An 18,068-nucleotide genomic window follows, 5' to 3' on the forward strand; every position below is an offset into this window, starting at 1 on the left:
ACAACTCACTTTTTCAATTTGCTGATATCTCAGTAACTCCTTGGAGTCTCCTCAACTCCTCAAGCAGAGTCCTGAAATGACAAGGACTGCAGAGCTGGACAGGAGGGAGGTGCTCACCCAGCAAGCTGCTGCCCCCTCTCCTGGAGCACAGCTGACCTACTGCCAGCACAGAAAGCTGCTTTTGGAACTGCAGTGCCTTCACTGGGCAGCACTGCTGGAACTCCACAAACACTCCACACCTCTTTAAAAGCACATCCCTCCTCTCTCACTAACCCTTTCCATTTCTGAGATGAATGCAGTGACAGGAAAAGGCATGAATTTTAGTGTCTTCTGTCCTTTGCCAGGTGTAGACCCAGCTCAGGTGGAATTGTGTGTCAGAAGCAGAGCTATTCTCTCCTAAAAACAGCTGGGTACAAAACCCAAGGGCTCTGTCACACATAAAGCTGTGCACAGACCAATAGGCAAGTGTGCTGCTTTCCTCAAAAGGCACAGAGCAAACCTGAGCCTCAGCAGCAGGAGATCCAAACCACACCTCAGTCCACTGCACTGCTGCAGGGAGGAGATTTGTACAGTCCTTTCACTGCTTTAGAGCCTCCACTGCCCCCAAATCAGTGTCATGTTCTGTCTCTCCACAGCTGCAGGAGGATAAAGGATGCTCAGCGACACCTCAGTGCTGGGAAAGAACCCACGATGGTTTGATCTGCTGCTAAAGGTACTGCTTCCTTTGGGGTTTTTCCTAGGTTGCAGAGAGCTACTTAGCACATGGCAAGATACTGGAGCAAGTTGCAAACTGCACTCTTCCATAGGTTTTTAAAAAACTGGCAATTTTTTCTCAGAAAATCATGTTACCATTCACACTATGTCTGCTGGTTTCTAATTGTTACTGAAGGTAATCACAGATCAAATTTATCTTGAAAAACCTTTAAGTGTAAGTTTCTCTCAAAAAGTTGGAAACTGAGTACTTGAAAAAAGAATCAGCAAAATGGACTTGCTTCTGGCTTCAATTAAAACCAAAGTCAGCATGTTGGTGTCACTGCTGAGATCAAACAAGTCTGTGATCTACAGCAGAAAATTTGTAATGCCAAGGATGATCAGCTTTTGACTGCTTAAATGCCACATTCTGCTCTAGACCTCAAAATGCACAAGGAGGTGAGAGCTCTGTTTATAGAATAAATACAGAAAGGTCAACACAAGTGTCCCTTAAAACCAGTCTCCATCAGTTGTAGCTACTCTGGGTCTAAAAGGAGCCTGCAACAGCTTGTTTTCAGTCACTCTTTTGTTTTTTTAAATGCTTCCTTATGTAGGCATGGTCTAGTGCTTTCTTAAAAGGCAACAATTTTAAAAGAAAAAGAACAAATACCATTCTTAATGTTTTTACTTGGAAAGAGAAACAACAGTTTATTGGAAGCTACACTTTTTAACAAAAAAATTCATCAGTATTAAAGCAAAGATTTTCTAACCCATTTAACAGATAACAAACCCATCCTTCTCCTCCAGAAGAAAACTGCTTGAGCACTGCTCCCTCAGAGCAAAAGCTGGGTTCAGTAACAGTCAACTTCATTATCCTCTATGGTGCCCACAGCAGCAAGGATGTCCTGTAAGAGGGACTGAGGGCTCTCCTCCACATGGTCACTACTTTTATTTAGCTCATCATGCAGCTCCAGTAAGTCTATTGCACCCAAAGCTAACATCATGCTCTCTGGATCTTGGAAATCCACTCCAACATCACCATCCACAGGGAAGCTCTGAGCCAGAGAACCCTGTCTCAGTGTCCTCTGTAACCAAGCAATGCCACGTCCCGCAGGTGAATCTTCAATCTCCTGTGGATTCTCCAAAGTACTCGTGGGGTAGAAATGACCTCTCAAGCCAACCAGCACATCACAGGCTCTCTGCCCCACGGGTTTGTCACAGTCACACAAAGATCCAAACAAAAACCCAAACAGCTTTGCTCGACAAAACACCTGCAGCACCTCGTTCTGAGGGGTGGGACTTGTCACTGCAGAGGAGACAGGAGCATAGGGACACGGGGAAAGCTGGCAAATGGTCTGACTACAGAAAACTTCAACCAGCTCCAAACCACCAAGTCTGACTTCCCAGTCTAAGTCATGCTCCACAGTCTGGATGACTCTAGAGACAAACTGCTCTGTATCTTCCAGCTGACCTGTGCAGCCTTCTCTCAGCCACTTGGTGAAGATGCTGATCACAGCCCTCCTGGGAAAGCCCTCTGAGTCTGTTGACAAGATTTCCTGAAGCTTTGCTACAATGCTCTAGATGCAAAAAGACAAAAGATAAAGTCTCAGTGAGTGGAGGAATACGCAAAGAAACAAAAACAGCAGAGGTGAAAAATCTCATTACTAGTTGTGCAACCTGCCTGCATGAGCAGATAACTTGTGAAGTTACAAGCAGTACAGCAGTAAACTGATGGGAATTGCTCATGCAGAAAAGGTTATCCTACCTCTTTGTTATATTGATTCCCTGTGACAGGTGACTCTGGAGCAAAGCAAGTAAAGGGGGCCAGGTGTCCCACAGCAGTCACGGCGCTCGCTCGCACGTAGCTCTCTGGGTCCTCCAGCAGGTTTTCTGTGAGCCTCAGCACCTCTGAGGACAGGAGACACTGCCTGAACTCCTTCTGGTCTGTAAACAAGACAGAAATCCAAAGAAGTGGGACTTTATTCCCCCTGAGCATGAAGCTGTTTCCAAGGCAAAGTCCTTTGCCTCATACAAGGATGGCCGCTGCCTGCAGGGACCAGGCAGATGTTCTGTGTCAGGCTCCCCCTCTCCCAGCAGCTTTTAGTCAAGTCCTGACAGACACTGGAACTTGGAAAATTGCACTTAGAGTTGTTTTAGCAGCAAGAAAAAACTTTCTGCAGGCAAGTGGGGACATGGTTCCAGCCTCATCAAATTTATGTCTTTGCTTAAAGGAAGAATAAATAGCCCTCCTTTCCTGTTGTCAGGCATATGGCAGAGAAAAAAAAGTAACTGCAGCACTGAGAGGGGCTTCAGGGTAAAGTGCTAATGCAGCTGAGCATGTTAGGTACTTCCTTTGTGACCTGGGGACAACAGCAGTTGATAACATTCCCCTCCCTTCCAACACTGCAGAGCTACTGTAGGAAAAATAGCATTGCCTCAGTGCTACCTGCTGCAAGGCCTGAGCTATCAGTAAAGTAGAAAATCAGTAATTAACCCAAAGCATATAAAGCAGGTCTAGACCTTTAGCCTCCTAAAGGCCAGCCCCCAGCCTGTTGAAAGAAACCAGACTTCAGTGCAGAGCAAACTGAAAACTGGAAAGTGTTATCTGCCATTAAGCACTGTCACCTGCTTTGACAGATATGTCTCAACACCCCTCAGTTTGACTCACCAAAACTGTCAGTAAGGCAGGCACAGCAATCTGAGTTCAACAGAAAAAGCAGGGTAAGTTTATTAATAGTTTTGTCAGATTTTGATCATGATCTAAGAGTAAAAATCTTGACACTTCTTTCTTTTCTCAGCCCTCCAGTTACAGGTCAGAAGATGCTTCGCCAGCCTGACTGACTCTCACAGCATTAAAAGAAACACTCCTGAAATCTGAACTGGTAAATCTTTGCACCTACCTCCCAAGCACTTAACCATGGAAGTGAGGAACTCCAGGGAAGAATCTCTTACTTCCCAGCAAGGACTGCACAAACGTTTCTGCAGCACCACCAACACATCTGTAAAAGGCAAGTGGACAAACCTGAATGGACACGAAAGGCAACAAACCTCACTGAAACACTCACTGTACAACCTGTGCATCATTTCATCTCATCAAAATCCCTTTTGCTGCTGCTGGGTGCTTCTTCCAGAGTTCTGCAAAGCACTATTTGGGCAGCTAAACTTAAATTCAACATAATTGTGAACCAGTGAATCCAGTGCTTTGAGCAGAAGGGTAGGCAGGAGCAGATTTCATGTGTTCCCTGAGCTGCTGTTTGCCCCAGCTGGAACAGCTTCATTACCTTCCAAAATCTTCTCAGTTTGTTGCCACTGACTGTTGGAGGAGGACAGTTCCTGCAAGTGCACCAACCACCTGGATGTAGCTTGAAAGGTTTTCTTTAGAACCTGAAGCAATGCAAAGCAGATTGACTTTACTACAGGAGGAAGCAGGGTTGCCTTTAAAGGTATAATTAATTTTAGTCTCAAACATACAGAGAAATTATCAGAATAAAAAAGTGTATGTGCCTCCTTACTAAGAAGCCAGCCAAAAAAAATGGTGCTTAAATACAATTTCTAACAAACACCTAGAAAATCCCTGTGTTCAGCTTAGTATTATGAAGTTCTAGTGCCTCCAGCTTTGGATTTGCAGCTGCCATCAGAGTCATTCAAACCAAACAAAGCAAAAAACCAAATCCCCTTAATAAAAAGAATTCAATACTTCATGACCATCTCAAGGTGAGTATGCCAGTGCTACTCTTAAGACATGATGGCTCCTGTCTTTTCAAGCACTCTCAATGTACTGGTCAGTTACTTGCTCCTTACAATTTTAGCTATTTTCTGCAAGCCACCCAGGACAAGACAAGTGTCCTACACATTCTAATACAAAGTGTGCTAAGAAACAACTGCAGTCAGACCCTTTATGAGAATTACACCCCACTGGGGCAAGCTAATAGACCTGGATCTCTCCTAGTTCTATACTCACAGTAGGGCTGGTGTTTGGACTCTGCAGATATGCCAGAAGGACATCAAACAGACTTCCTATGAGAGTGTCACAGTCTGAAACAGAGAAAACAAACCCAAGGGACCAATACTGAGAGATGGAGCAGCCAAATCCCTGCTGAAATACACAAAGACACAGAATTGTAAAATTGTTTTGGATAAGAAAGCAAAGATTAACTCACCTTTTTTCTCTGAGAGTGCTGCAAGGACATCAAGAGCTGACTTCTGCACTCTGAAGCAATTGATCAAATTCCGGCTGATTGTGCTTCCCAGAGGAGAAGTTGGGCTCAGGAAGCCATTGCAGAGTTGTAATATTGTCATGAGAGAGTGCAGCAAAGACACACAGGGTAAATCCACTCTCAAATGTTTCTAATGGGTGAGAAAGAAAAGAGTTTCCAGCAACAGTCTCAAGTAGAAAGCAGTTTTAGGTCAGAAGGCAGCAAAAAATTGCAACTTCTAGTGAGTTCTTAAGGTACCACAATATCAGTAACTACAAATAAATTATTTTCCTCTCTTCCAAGAACTGCTGCACAGATGGAAGGAGATTCTTCTGACTGCTTGAAAGCAGTTCAATTTGTGCTTCTTCTCAGGATCAGTAATTGTAATACAAGTAAGGTATGATAACAAAGCTCATCAAGACAAATTTAAAACTTAAGTGCAGTCCCTCTTAAAGAGTCTCAGTGTCCCTCTCTTTTCCTGTTTAGAGCCTACTGTGCTAAATTTCCTTAAACTATGGAAACCCTCACTGCCAGCTCCTCTCCACATTCTGTTATGCTCTACTGAAAATGTTTGCAACCATCTGAACACTTTCTTTCAAGGACCAGTTTGATTCTCAGCCTCTTTTTTTCCCCTTTCTGAACATTACCAGAGACAGCAGCTTCTCCAGGTGAGTGAGGCTCTGACACAGGAGACCAGCACAAGAGGTCTTGCAGGACAGAAGACTTTCAACAGTGGCAGGATCACTGACAGACTCATCCAGCAAACCTAGAGGACCAAAGAAGGGAAGAGTTCAGGCTGTCAATGAATAGAAAAGGCTGTGATTTTTAAGGCTGTGGTTTTTAAGAAAAGGCTGTGATTTTTAAAACTAACCAAAATTTTCAGCTAATGTAGTATGAACATGCCTTCAAATGCAACTGGCAGTAGGATTTACCACAAACACTGCTACTGTCCTTGACTTCTCCCACTTTTTCCTCCAGTGTTGTCTGCACCAGGCACTTCAAATACTGGCAAGCAGACTGGCCTCTGACTTTTCTGTCACAACTGTACCTGCACATTCCAGAGGCTGGGAAGCTGCTCTCAAAATACAGTCCATTGGCTGAAGCAGAACAGTCAGTGCCTGAATCCTGACATCTTGTGGGCTTCAAGGAGGAAACAGCAGTTACCAACACAAGTAAACTTCAATTCCTTCCCAAATACTTGCCCCCAAATGCTGAGCAGAATAAATTATTTTCATGCAGGCTTTTAAACAAGCCAGCAATGACAGAGCAACAAAAGCAGTATCACAATCTGAGCCTTCTTCCAAGGTCCCCTTGCTAACTGAAAGCAGAGGAGAAATGGCTCTGGAATTTAGAAGCAGCTTTATCAAGCCATGCAAACAGAGAGTGGGATCCTGTGTAAGGAGGCTGGGAGAGAGGCATATCTTGTTAACAAAAGTGTCCTTCTATCTTAGAACAAGAGTGTTATTTAGCCTGGAAATCAGTATCTGTATGTACTGCATTCATCTGATGATTTCCTGCTGCTTTCTCACTACCTAAAGGGGAATTATGGAGCAGAAACACCTGCACAGTGCAGAAATTTCATTGCATTAAGTCCTACCATTTGCAGAGCTTCAAAAGTCCCACTGCCAGAGGACCTGCTTGTACTGGGGTTAAGTGTTCCAGAGCAGAAGTTACTAATGCCCAAAAGCTGCCTTCAGTGCCACAAAATGCAGGGGATCTGAGAAGAGAGAAGTGTAAGTGTAACCCATCCCAGGGTGGCAGACTATCTCAGCACGGGCTCCAAGGTGCCACAAGATCTTTACCGTGCCACATTAAGCAAAAGATTTGCCAGCAGGGGCTGTGCTTGAACAGTCTCCTCCAGCAGAAAGGATTCTATTTGCTTTGCTATGTCTAACCAAAGGACTTCAGTCCATGCAGCATAACAACTGCCAAAACAACTGCCAAACAAACTGCTCAGCAGCTTCAGTGACTGCTCGATGTGAGAGGCAGAGCTGGACTGAAGGGACTCCTTTATGTGCTTTACAATCATCTGGGCACAGCCTGGCCAGTCACAGTCCTTGGTACTGAGAGCTTTGGATGTTTCAGACTCTAGGGAGAAGGTGAGCATGTGCACCAGGAGCTGGCTGGCAGCTGAAGCCACAAACAGGCTGGGATCTCCTTGCAGAGTGAAGATCACATCGATGCCTCCTGTGGGAAAACAAAACAAGTCACTGGAGCAAGAAACAACCACTTATAATTACCTCTAATTCAGGTAACACAGCTTTAAATGGTGGTGATGGGGTTTTCTTATACTTTATTTTGTAGTCTCTACTCAAAGTCAGCCAGTCCTTAAGAACAAGCAAATAAAAAAAAATAAAATTATTTTCAGATCCTCAGGGGTTTAATAACTCAGGATCAGACTCCAATATAACATCAGTAACATTAGGAGAGTTGACAGCACACTCACTGTGTATTTATGGACAGAGCCTGTAGCATCTCTGGACATAACCAGCAGGAAAAACATGAACAGCAGTATCAGCACCACTTTTCCATCACATGGACAGCAGCATGTGCTGCACTTTAATACCAATCCAGTCTTTTAGACCCCTCTGTACATGGGATCTAAAGTTGGTGTTAACAGCATAATTTACATGCCTCCACAACAACAGGATGGCAAATGTGTGCAAGCACAAAGAGATAAATGAGCCTCTGCTCAGTTTTTCTGCATTAAAACCATGCTGAAATGTACCCTTTAGTGGGAGTTACAAATAAGAGTACAGATAGCTCTTAATTTCATAAGGGCAATTTTATAAGGTGGTGCTGAAAAAAGCACCACCTTCAGTGTTAGGAGGAAAAAACCAAATGCACAACTAACTTAACAAAGTTAACAATGCTTAGCTAACTTAACCAACATCTTTCAACGACTTCTTCCATTTATTTTGACAAACGGCTTCCTTTAACCTTAAATAAACAACAAATGCTCATTTGGGCAAGAGGCGGGGCTGGCAGGGCACAGCAGAGGGGGGCTGGCAGGGCACAGCAGAGGGGGCTGGCAGCCCAGCAGCGCTCACCCGTGCAGCAGAGGCAGCGCAGGGCGGGCAGGTGCTGCAGCATGCTGTGCACTCCCTTCAGCCAGGCGCTGCGCACCGCCGCCTCCTCCCACGCCGCGCCGCCCCGCGGGCCCTCCCGGCCAAACAGCCTCGCCAGCAGCTTCTCCTGCTGAGAAAGGGCACAAAGCAGAGCAAGCAGTGAGTAAAGGGGCTGCTCTGTCCCAGTCGGGAGGAGCAGTACTGTAGTGAAATGCCCTCTTGCTACAAGTATCATAAAATGGGCAGTTTTCAGAATTTCACCTTAAACGCAACGTATGGACAAACCAGAGTGTTCAAAACCAAATCTGCTTTGTTTGCAGGTGCTGAAGGATAACTTATGTGCATCAGTTCCACCTGTACACATCTCTTCCCTGAATGCAGCCTTTTGGGTTTTGTACTAAAATGTACCCTGGTGAAGAAAGCACGGCTTTAAAAAGCTCCCTTGTTTTTGCACGGAATCAAAAATTTCCTGTCAACCTATTACAGAGGGAAAATGACATCTGTTAGTGCAGTTTCAATCTGCAGGATGTGTTCTGGGATACAGTACTGTGCAGAGACTGCTGTGAAGCAGTGTTCACAGAATGACTAGGCTGGAAGAGACCTTCAGGATCATGGAGTCCAACCCAGAGCTGGGTTACCCCATGCACTCTTTTGAACTAAAAATGGAAGCACTACCCTTCAGCATTCAGTCCTGCTGTGGAGAGGCAGAAGTGCACACAGCTGTACACGAGAACTGAACAGGATTGGTGATGGCAGGTCTTTGCTGTCAAATCACTTTTGCTGAGTTGTTCCACATAAGCCACAAATTAACTAAGCAGAACATCCACGTTTTTAGGGACAATCCACAGGGAAGGAGCAGCAGACACACAGCAGCAGGGCCGACTCACCTGCAGGTGCTGGAAGCGGCTCTCGGAGGAGGCGAGGATCCCGGCCAGCTGCAGGGCGAAGGACAGGACGGCGGGGCTGGGGTCGGGCAGGGCCAGCACGGAGCCCAGGAGCTCTGCCAGACACGGGTTGTCCCGCACCAGCTCCACCGTGGGGTCTGCCCGGGAGAGGCCAGAAAACAGCAGCTCACTGCCAGGGCTTCCCTGAGCTGGGGCGAGCCCTGCCAGCTGCCGGAGCTGACGAATGCGGGTGCACCCAGCACTTCCAGGGCCGCAGCCCCTCAGATCGTGGTGCAGACATTCCAATCCCGCCCGGACCCCGCTCCCGTGCCACCGGCTCCAGGTGACCCTGCCTGACCCCAGGAGGGTCCTCCCAGCCCCAACAGCCCCGTGTGGGCTCTCCGCTGCCCCCGGGGCAGCCCCCGCCAGCCCGCGGCGCTCACCGAACCACGTCAGGCTGCGGAACCAGTCCAGCAGCTTCTCCAGGCAGGTGTCGTCGAGGCCGGGCTGCCGCGGGTCGGCCAGGGCGGCGCAGACGCCGGGCAGCAGCAGGGCGCACTCGCGGGTCATGGCGAAGCGGCGGCGGGCCCGGGCCACGAAGTGGAAGAGGGGGTCGCACATGGCCGGGACTACCGGGACCACCAGGACCGCCGGGACCACCGGGACTACCGGGACCGACACCGGCCCGGCCCGGCCGCGCCGCGAGTGTCGCAAAGGGGGCGTGGCCAGCGCCGCGGGGGCGTGGCCAGCGGCCGGTCAGGGGGCGTGACCCGGGCGCGCTCCAGGGGCCGGCGGCGGCTGCGGGACGGTAGCGGCGGTGCGCGGGATGGAGTTGCGCCTTGCCCGCAGTTATCCCGGCGCTCTCGGGCAGAAGCTCCCGGCCCGCAAGTGGAGCGGAGCCCTCGCAGAGGCCGCTCCGCCGCCCGCCGCGGTTTCGCTCCCTGCGGGGCCGCTTGGTGTCACCCGCGCTCCGCGGCCAGGCCGAGTCCTCCCCCGACACTGCCTGCAGGCGCGCCCCCGCTCTGCGCATGCGTCACCACCCCGGGCCGCCGAGGGTTGCCATGGTTACCGCGACCCGGAAGTGCCGCCGGGGGGCGATGGCTGCCCCCAGCCCCGAGCCGGCAGCCACGGCCCGAGGGGGGCCCCGCGGCCCCGCCGCCCCCTGAGGCCTTCCCACCTCTCTCCCACCATGGCCCGGGGGGCCGGCGAGGCGGCCGCGGAGGGGGAGCTGGTAAGGAGTGAGCGGCGGGGAGGAGGAGAAGGCGCCGGGTCTAGGCCTGCTTCGGCCCGGGCTCGGCTCGGGAAACGCTCGGGCGAGGCCGGGGCAGAGCCTTGGAGCACCCCCGGGCTCGCCAGGCCGGCGGCACGGAGGCTCGGAGGGGGAGCGCGATGGCTCCTGCCTTCTCAGCCCGCGGGACTCCGGGCTCTGGCTGTGTCCCCCCGAGCGCCCCGCAGCACGGCACAGAGCTGGCCAAGTCTCGGGCTGTGCTGAGGAAGGGTTAGCCTGGACGTTAGGAAGAATTTCTTCACAGAAAGAGTGATGAGATATTGGAAAGGGCTGCCCGGGGAGGTGGTGGATTTGCCGTCCCTGGAGGCGTTTAAAGGAAGGCTGGAGTGGCACTCGGTGCCATGGTCTGTAAGGTGGTGTTGGGTCCTAGGCTGGACTCGATGCTCTTGGAGGGCTTTTCCAGCCTAGATAATTCTGTGGTTCTGTGTTGGTGTTTGTCTGCCACCCCCTCAGCAGCCAGCTGGAGGTTTTGAGCCCCTCTGGGAGCCCCCAGGTTCTGTTGCTGCCTGCTTGGGGCAGTTTTGCAGGAGCAAAGGGGCTCTGAAGTTACCAGGCAATAGTGGTGGGGCTGTTACTGCATGTTTGTATCCTGGCCGAGGCTTTGTTACCATTTATCAAAGCTGGGCTCTCTCCACATTGATTCCAAACATGATAGCTGCAGTTAGGCAGAGATATTTCAGAATGAGACGCCTTAAAATAACAAAATTAATCAGTGTGCTGCAAGGAGCATTGCCTCAGGAAATGAAAAACTGTGTGGCCTGGTGTGTGAGGACACATCCCTGCCTGCTCTCAGCCAGCATGGCAGCCTCTTTAACCTGCTCTCCTTGCTCCTCTTCTGCCAGCCAGGGTTTCCAAAAATACTTCACCCCCTCCCCTGCCTGTTACAGGCACAGATCAGCATCTGTCCAAAGGCTGGTGCTGAGTGCCACAGAGCCAGCAGCAGTGGGAAAGGTCTTTCTGTGCAGGCAGCATCCAGATAATTTGGAAGCTAAGTGGAAATTTTCCTTCAGCTGTGGATATGCTTGCATTTGAGAGGGAGGGAAGCTTGTCATCTTCCTTGCATTTGAGGTGTCTTCCCTTGGCCTGAGCCCTTCTCCGTTTCAATTCAGGAGCTGAACAATCCCACAGCATAGCAGGGGTGGCACAGGTGAGGGAGGAAGGGGAGAGCTGAGTGAGTTGCAGCTTAAATGGTGGAGAAATTCATGCAGAGGCAGCTGAAGGTTCAGCTGGTGCCATGCTGTGCACTGCAGTGCCAAGTCTCTGTGACTCAAGTGCCCCAAAGTGTCCCTGCTCGTGGCACAGGGGTTGAAACTGGGTGATCCTTAAGGTCCCTTCCAACCCAAAGCATTCTATGATGGTTCATTTCTGAAGTGCCTTTCACAATAGCCCAAAACTATTTGTATTAGACCAAATGATGTTGGCTTTTGCAGCAAGAGCCCCACCATCCTTCAGTGGCTTCAGTGTTTTTGAAAAATGGCTTATTTTTGTCTTAAACAATTGAGATTTTAGCAATGCAATGGAAGAGAAACAGAGGCTTTGGTCACAGTGTTTGCTGTTTGAATTTATTGCTCTCCACCTGTGTTGAACTGTAGAAGTTTTCTGGATGTGTATTGCAAGCAGTTGTTCAGGAGCCAATGTCCTGTCTGTGTTTCCAGGGAGATGACAAGCTGTCTGTGGTAACCTGCCAGTCAGACACAGCCATGGTGAGTTTGGGTTAATGCCCAAAACCCCTCTGGAGTTCCTGCTCATCTCTGTGCTGCCTGCTGCTCACCAAGCACCCCTCAGAGAGGAGAGTGAACAGTGGCACTGCAGTGGGCTTGAGTCACAGACCTCTGATTTCAGCTGTAATTCTGCCTCCCACATTCTCACCACTGGGGCTGCAAATGATGTTTGGCTTTATTTTGCTGTTCTATCAACTGGTGGGCTTAAGTAATCCTTTCAGAGAGTTTTAATGGAATTACCACTGGGGCTGCAAATGATGTTTGGCTTTATTTTGCTGTTCTATCAACTTGTGGGCTTAAGTATCCTTTCAGAGAGCTTTAATGGAATTGAATAACTCCTTTAACTACAGGGTTCTACAGATCAGCCTCATCTTGAATTTTCTGCTACTCATATTTAGTATTGCTGGGAAAGGTCTCGTGTTCTGAGCAAGAATGGACAGTTTATCTGTATAATCAGACTTCAGTTGTCACCACCTTAATTCTGGTCACCACTGCTGTGCCCAAATCTGCATATGCTTAATGCTACTGTTTTTCTTTTCTATAGAAAAGTTTTTTTCTTATTAGAACAAAAGATCTTCATAGAAAATGGGACATTAAAGGCAATTTTGAGATTATATGATGGTATCTTAAGAGCTGAGTATTTTCAATACAGAAAAAAAATCTCTTTCTCTTTCAGAAGTTAAAGAAGAAGATTTTTCACAAGCCTCCAAAATCACCAAGTAAGTGTTCCAAAACTTTATTCTGCAGTTGCAAAACTGGATACATTTGTAGCTTACAGGAACTGGGAGCTTTATTTGACGTAAGATCTTGTTATTCTCTTCAGAATTATTCACTGCTGTGTGCAGAGCACACCTATGAGATCTGTTCTGTAACCTGTGAAGTCCAACTTGTATATACTAAAATGTTGGAATTTATGGGTTGGTTGTAAATCTTGATTCTCCAGTATAATCTACTTTTTTCTCATGTTATGCCTTCTGATGGCAACCATTCTGAATTTTTCTCCCCGTCTTTTTGGAGAAATGCTGATACTTGTTGTGTAGAGAGACTCTGGAATTACTGGAGCTCTCCACCATCCAGTCATAGATCTCTGTGTGTAGATTTAGTGGTTCTCTGTTTCATTTGTTGTGAAGGGTTGTTTTGGGTTTTTTTCACAGTACAATGTTGTTATTATTATTAGATCTGCAGTTTTAATATTGGATTTGTCCTTCTTTTCTGGGGTTTATGGTTTTTTCCTACACTTTTCCATTTACCTTGCTTCATTGGCTTCTAGTGAATGTTTCAAAGGAGGTTTTACACTAAAGTGTTGTTAATAACAACATTTTGATGTGCAGATATCTTAAAGATGCCTGTCCAAACTGTACACATAAGTATTTCCACATGTGTTGAATCATACTACTGTCACTCTGCCTTTTTCTCATTTTTTGAAATTGTATTTTTTTATTTATAGTGGAGTTTTTTGGGTTTTGTAGGTTTTTTTATGTGCCTGTCCCATTGCTCTGTATAAGCCACTATGGAATATGCTGTTAAATTCTATTTGTACAAGTAATAGGATTGACTCTGGAAACTTTGAAGAACAAGAAACAAGAATTTTAGTAACCTTGAGCTTTTGAAGGCAGCACTGAGATATTTTCTTTTACTGTAGAGTCTCCCTACAGCTCAAGCACACAACTGTATCCTAAAAAAGCTGCAGCTTGGAGACCTCTGCAGGGAACGGGCAGTGCTTGTTTTGAGAATGCAGCTGTTGAAAACCCAAGGCAGATGTGGCTGGGATTTCTGAAACAAGGTATTAGTATAGAAATGTTGTTTGCATTTATGGATAAAATTCGTTGTTGTGGACAGCTTAACATATAAACTATTAAAAATAGATTTGTATTTGATTAAAGGTTACATAGGAATTAATTTCACTGTTATTTATTTGGGTGGTTGGAATTATCTGATCTTGAGCATTGGCATTTATAGAGGGAATAATTAACAGCATCTGGAGCTTTCCGTGTTGCATTTGTTCAGAATAATTCCACAAATTTAATTCACAATTATCCCTGATTTTTGCATTTTTGTTCCATTTCTCTTGGCAGGAATGAGCCATGCTCTGAAATCAGATGCTGACACGGGGCATGTGCGAGCTAATGTTTCCAGTAGCACTCCAGAATATTTGAAGGAAGCTCTAGGAATGAAAAAGCCAAAACATGCTCGTTCTTCCAGTAATGGTAAGCTCTATAATGGTGTGTGGTAGATAAAAGTGAGTTTATTTTTTTCCCCTCTAAAAACACACATTGCTTAAGAAAAGCAAGAGCCATTTTAGTTTACTAAAATACATGTGTGAAAATATGATCCATGAGATACTTTTTGAGATTCCTAAATTGGTTAAGGCAGGGATTTCCAATTTTTTTGAGCAATGAATCACTGTTAGCTTTCAAAACTTTTGCAAATTGCCATGCATTTGCAGCTGAAAACGTTGCAAATATAATATGGTTCAATGGGACAGCTGTAGACAATTTATTGTGACTTCAAAACATAGTTTAGGAACCATTGATAGAAACCATCTGCTTGCCTGAAATTCTGTGTAATTGACTCCTTTTACTTCTTCTCTAGAAAGTGTTTTATCATGTGGTTGTGACATTAAAATCAAATGAGTTTTATGAGAAGAGCAAACTTTCAAAGTTTTATTCTGCTTTTCTTAAAGGAGAACTGTAAACTTTTAAATTCCACTCCTATTTTAAATGACACCTATACAGTTACTGGTGATTCACAGTTTCTGGCAATTTTACAAGATATATTTGTGCATGTTAAGCATAAATAGAAAAATATATTCCAGACATCTTTTAGAAACCTTTTGTAAATAATGGATTTATTGGGATGAGGAGACTCTAGTCTTCTCTGATGTTTATATCTTTCTTGAGATGGATAGTTTAATGCACCACCAGAAAAGAGAAGTAATTAGGAAAAAATTGTCTGCAAAATCTGGCAGATTTTTTTCATACAGTAACACTTCAATTTCACCTCTGTTTCTAAAATTAATTTCCTTGTTGATTTTTCCTCTTTGAGGAAAGGAAAAATACCTGGTTTCCACTTCGGTGCTGTTCTAGATATTTCTCTTTATCTGTAAGGTTTCTGGTTGGTTAAAAATACCTCTTTTGGATCTACTTATTTTACATTCCCCTTTCTGTAGGCTACGTTCCTGGAACTCCTGACTACAAAGAGAAAGAAGATATGTATGATGAAATTATAGAACTGAAAAAGGTACAGTTTCTCTGATATTACAGAAAAAGTCATGGCATTGCTCCATCCTGTGCATGTCCTGGCCTTAATGATCCAGAATACTTTTATTTCTAGAACCTGGGATATTCATCACATTTTTTGCATTTGTAATGTAGGGCTAAACTAAAACTTGTGTCTGACACAGACAAATTCACTGTGGTGATAGGGTTGGAGTTTTCTGTAGAGGTTGGTGCACTGTGATGAAGGGTGAGAACTGGGCTTGTTGAACTCTGTGGACAAATACCTTGGCTGGGGTTGATTGTTTGTGTAAGGCTGCCTTTCTGTTAGACCCTCTCCTTTTATCTTCCCTCTGTCTCCTCCCTAAGCTGTCCTGTCCTGGTGTCTGCCCTGGTCCAATGTGGTGGTTTTGTGTTTTGGCTGTTTTGCCCTCTTCTTCCATGTCATCTTTACCATTGTAATTGGATTGGTTTTGTCATCAAAATGTGTTTCCATGTGAAAACTCTGCATTTTCCTATTTCTGAAATGTGCTTAAGATTCTTTTCCCCTCTTTTAGACAATACAAGCTCAGAAGAATGAGGGAGACCGAATGAAGACAAAGCTCCGTCGCCTGGAAGAGGAGAACAGTAGAAAGGATAAACAGATTGAACAACTGCTGGATCCTTCCAGGGTGGGTATTTCTTGTGGGGATAAAAGTGGGGCAAAAGAGAAGGAATTTTGTAGTGTGGTGACTCCTAGGAGTGATGAGCTGGAATATGAGAGGTGCTGTAAAGGGATTTCTGGTCGAGCAGATCAGCAGTCCAGCTCAGTTCAAAGGAAGATGATGCCATGCACTACAGATAAGTTTATTTATCACAAATACCTTTAATTTCTGAAGGTAAAATAAAAATGCTGTCTCATTAGGAGCCCACTTCCTGAATATTTTGCCTGAGACCTGACCAGGAGGCAGAAGAGCAGCCTTGTCAGGCCCTGACAAGAGGCATTTGTGGTTGTGGTCAGACTTGAATCTTGCTGAATTTCTTGTGGCTGTCACTATGTGCAGACCTACATCTTGGGAGAAATGTGCTAATAGAAAGCTGTGGGCATAGGGAGTTCAGAATTTCAGCTGTTGGACTGTAATGTGACTGTGGAGTTGAGCAGGTTGGAATATTCTCTGGAAAGAGCCAGCAGTAGAATAAAGTAGCAGAGTTGGTCACTTGCTTTTTCTGTTGTAGGGCTCAGAGCTGGCACGAGCTTTGTCAGAAAAGAAGACTGATAATGGATGGGTAAGAGTGTCTTCATCACTTCCTGCTTTCATTTGTCCTTTTTCCTCTTGCTGAGATGAGATACTACTAAAAAAAATAAAATTAGGTCAGAAAGAATAATCAGTTAGGGAATCATATAACCTGTATCTCTGTTAGCAGGTAAGGAGTCAGTAACAATGATCTAGAATCAACATTATTTTGAAGGGCTTTCTTTGTCATTGTCTTGAGTCTCTTTAGGCAGTATTCTCCCTATTGTTTGCTGCTTTGATGTTGGCTAGGTAATGGGCAATGTTGTTTTATTTTATGGTTGTATATCCATATGCTTAAGCTCATTATGAAATCAGGCATCTGATTTCATCAGTGTTCTCTTTTTCACAGGGTAGCAGATGTGTATGGTTTACTAAGGACTGAAATATATAGAAATAAGTATATCTGATTAGGTACAATGTATAAAGACAGGGCAGACAGGAATAGACCTTCTGTGAAGAGACAGATTATTCAAGGACTCATGAGCTCTTTGTTCTTTCTGTAGGTGGTTACTGGATTAAAGCAGAAGATTGTCAAGCTTGAAGAGCAGTGCAAGGAGAAAGACAACACTATTAAGTATGACTTTGAGGGGGCAGGGGATAGAGGCTTGTATTGGCTGAGCTAATAGAGAGGATTGGAAATACATGTTATTTTTATTTGTGTTCTATTCCTTAAGACATATTAATAAACTCCGAGAACATGTTAGCAATTATAAACCAAAAACATTATGAACCATCAGCTTGCAGTATCTTTGCTGATCTGACTGGATTCTTTTTTGTATTATTCTATTTGCAGTGAATCCCAGGCAGACATGAAGACCAGTAGTTTGGAAGAAGTGAGGTTAGCCATGGAAACCTACTATGAAGAGGTAGGTCTGGCAGGTCCTTCAGGGTGCAGGCAGGACAGGAAGCTGGGCAGTTGTTGAGTCAAAATGGAAATGGAATATTTAAGATAAGTTTCTTGTACCTTAACAACACCTGTCATTGGTAGCAGGTTTTCATAGTTATTCTCACAGCTCCAGCTGTATGTACTGGAAAAATGTGGTTTTTTTTTCAATAGGTTGAGTGTGTTAATGAATAAGGGCAAGTCAAGAACCCACTGTACATCCATAAATGTAACGTTGAGATGGAAGCAAATTTAACAGTAGCCTGATTTTCAGTGATGGCATCATTAGCTCTGCCCCTGCCCAGAGAATCTTGTTCTGATTTTCACCTAATGAGCAGATGTGTTGCAGTGGAAGCTGACATTGCTAATGCTCCTCAATGGGATCTCTGTTTCACAGGTTCATCGCCTCCAACTCCTCCTGGCCAAGTCTGAGACTATGAGGAAAAAGTATGTTTAATTCTCCTGATAAAAATGCATGTGTTTGGCACATCACTGGAGTCTTACTTTAGCTGATGGAAAACTACTACATGGGAACAGTTTTTGTCATTTAGATTGCTGGATTTGCTTTTTTGGTACTGCTTTAGTTGGCTTCACAGTCTTGAAATATGTCTTAGTCACTTTTTTTTGCTTGTAGATAGATCACTCTGTGGATCTGGAAAAATACCAGAGCTATTTAGAAAGTACAGGATGGCACTGAAAATTTATCTCTGTTACATCTTCCCTCATAATCACACCTATTCTGGCATTACTGGTAATTGAAACAAACTCCCTGGATGTTTGGCATTTCACACTTGAGTCAGTTCTGCATCTTGCCCTAGAGTGTGTGCTGCAAAGAAAATGTTCTTGGAG

General features: G+C 45.5%; 2 protein-coding genes across 8 annotated transcripts in view; one reads left to right on the forward strand and one right to left on the reverse strand.

Annotated features, from left to right (window-relative positions):
- Window positions 1-1,371: 1,371 nt before the first annotated feature.
- BRAT1 (BRCA1 associated ATM activator 1) lies at window positions 1,372-9,507 on the reverse strand. 2 transcript variants are annotated; one of them, XM_039732009.1, is made up of 13 exons: window positions 9,282-9,507; window positions 8,842-8,996; window positions 7,937-8,081; window positions 6,689-7,073; window positions 6,484-6,603; window positions 5,935-6,026; window positions 5,534-5,652; window positions 4,851-5,037; window positions 4,652-4,725; window positions 3,972-4,074; window positions 3,591-3,689; window positions 2,456-2,634; window positions 1,372-2,267 (listed from the first exon to the last, which is right to left on the reverse strand). In XM_039732009.1, exons 1-13 carry the CDS (start codon window positions 9,457-9,459, stop codon window positions 1,542-1,544), a joined length of 2,562 nt encoding a protein of 853 aa, XP_039587943.1. In that variant the 5' UTR covers window positions 9,460-9,507; the 3' UTR covers window positions 1,372-1,541. The 2 variants fall into 2 exon arrangements, with proteins under 2 accessions (XP_039587943.1, XP_039587942.1); XM_039732008.1 differs by having other exon boundaries at window positions 7,937-8,084; window positions 9,282-9,506.
- Window positions 9,508-9,557: 50 nt separating this feature from the next.
- The window catches only part of IQCE (IQ motif containing E), a 34,377-nt gene continuing 25,866 nt past the window's right edge, over window positions 9,558-18,068 (forward strand). For 4 of the 6 annotated variants that reach the window (XR_005630188.1, XM_039732011.1, XM_039732013.1 and 1 more), the window contains exons 1-11: window positions 9,559-10,069; window positions 11,782-11,829; window positions 12,524-12,566; window positions 13,490-13,630; window positions 13,923-14,054; window positions 15,017-15,087; window positions 15,620-15,733; window positions 16,278-16,328; window positions 16,840-16,910; window positions 17,130-17,202; window positions 17,617-17,666. Coding sequence is in view for 5 of the 6 variants with exons in the window: in XM_039732011.1 (XP_039587945.1) it covers window positions 9,665-10,069; window positions 11,782-11,829; window positions 12,524-12,566; window positions 13,490-13,630; window positions 13,923-14,054; window positions 15,017-15,087; window positions 15,620-15,733; window positions 16,278-16,328; window positions 16,840-16,910; window positions 17,130-17,202; window positions 17,617-17,666 (1,199 nt within the window). In the remaining variant the exon portion in view is untranslated. Of the gene's footprint in view, window positions 10,070-11,781; window positions 11,830-12,523; window positions 12,567-13,489; window positions 13,631-13,922; window positions 14,055-15,016; window positions 15,088-15,619; window positions 15,734-16,277; window positions 16,329-16,839; window positions 16,911-17,129; window positions 17,203-17,616; window positions 17,667-18,068 lie in introns of all 6 variants that reach the window. The other 2 variants (XM_039732010.1, XM_039732014.1) reach the window with 2 other exon arrangements.

Source organism: Passer montanus, unplaced genomic scaffold (genome assembly GCF_014805655.1).
Source record: "Passer montanus isolate IOZ18808 unplaced genomic scaffold, ASM1480565v1 scaffold8, whole genome shotgun sequence".
NCBI classification, from domain to species: Eukaryota; Metazoa; Chordata; class Aves; order Passeriformes; family Passeridae; genus Passer; species Passer montanus.

Bases quoted from the DNA above. Each gene is read 5' to 3' on its own strand.
- BRAT1 (XM_039732008.1), bottom strand. From the start codon at position 9,459: ATGTGCGACCCCCTCTTCCACTTCGTGGCCCGGGCCCGCCGCCGCTTC. The intron at 6,604-6,688 runs GTAAAGATCTTG...CTCTCTTCTCAG, and splicing joins CTTTTGCTTAATGTGGCACG to ATCCCCTGCATTTTGTGGCA. The intron at 6,027-6,483 runs GTAGGACTTAAT...TCCTCCTTGAAG, and splicing joins CTTTTGAAGCTCTGCAAATG to CCCACAAGATGTCAGGATTC.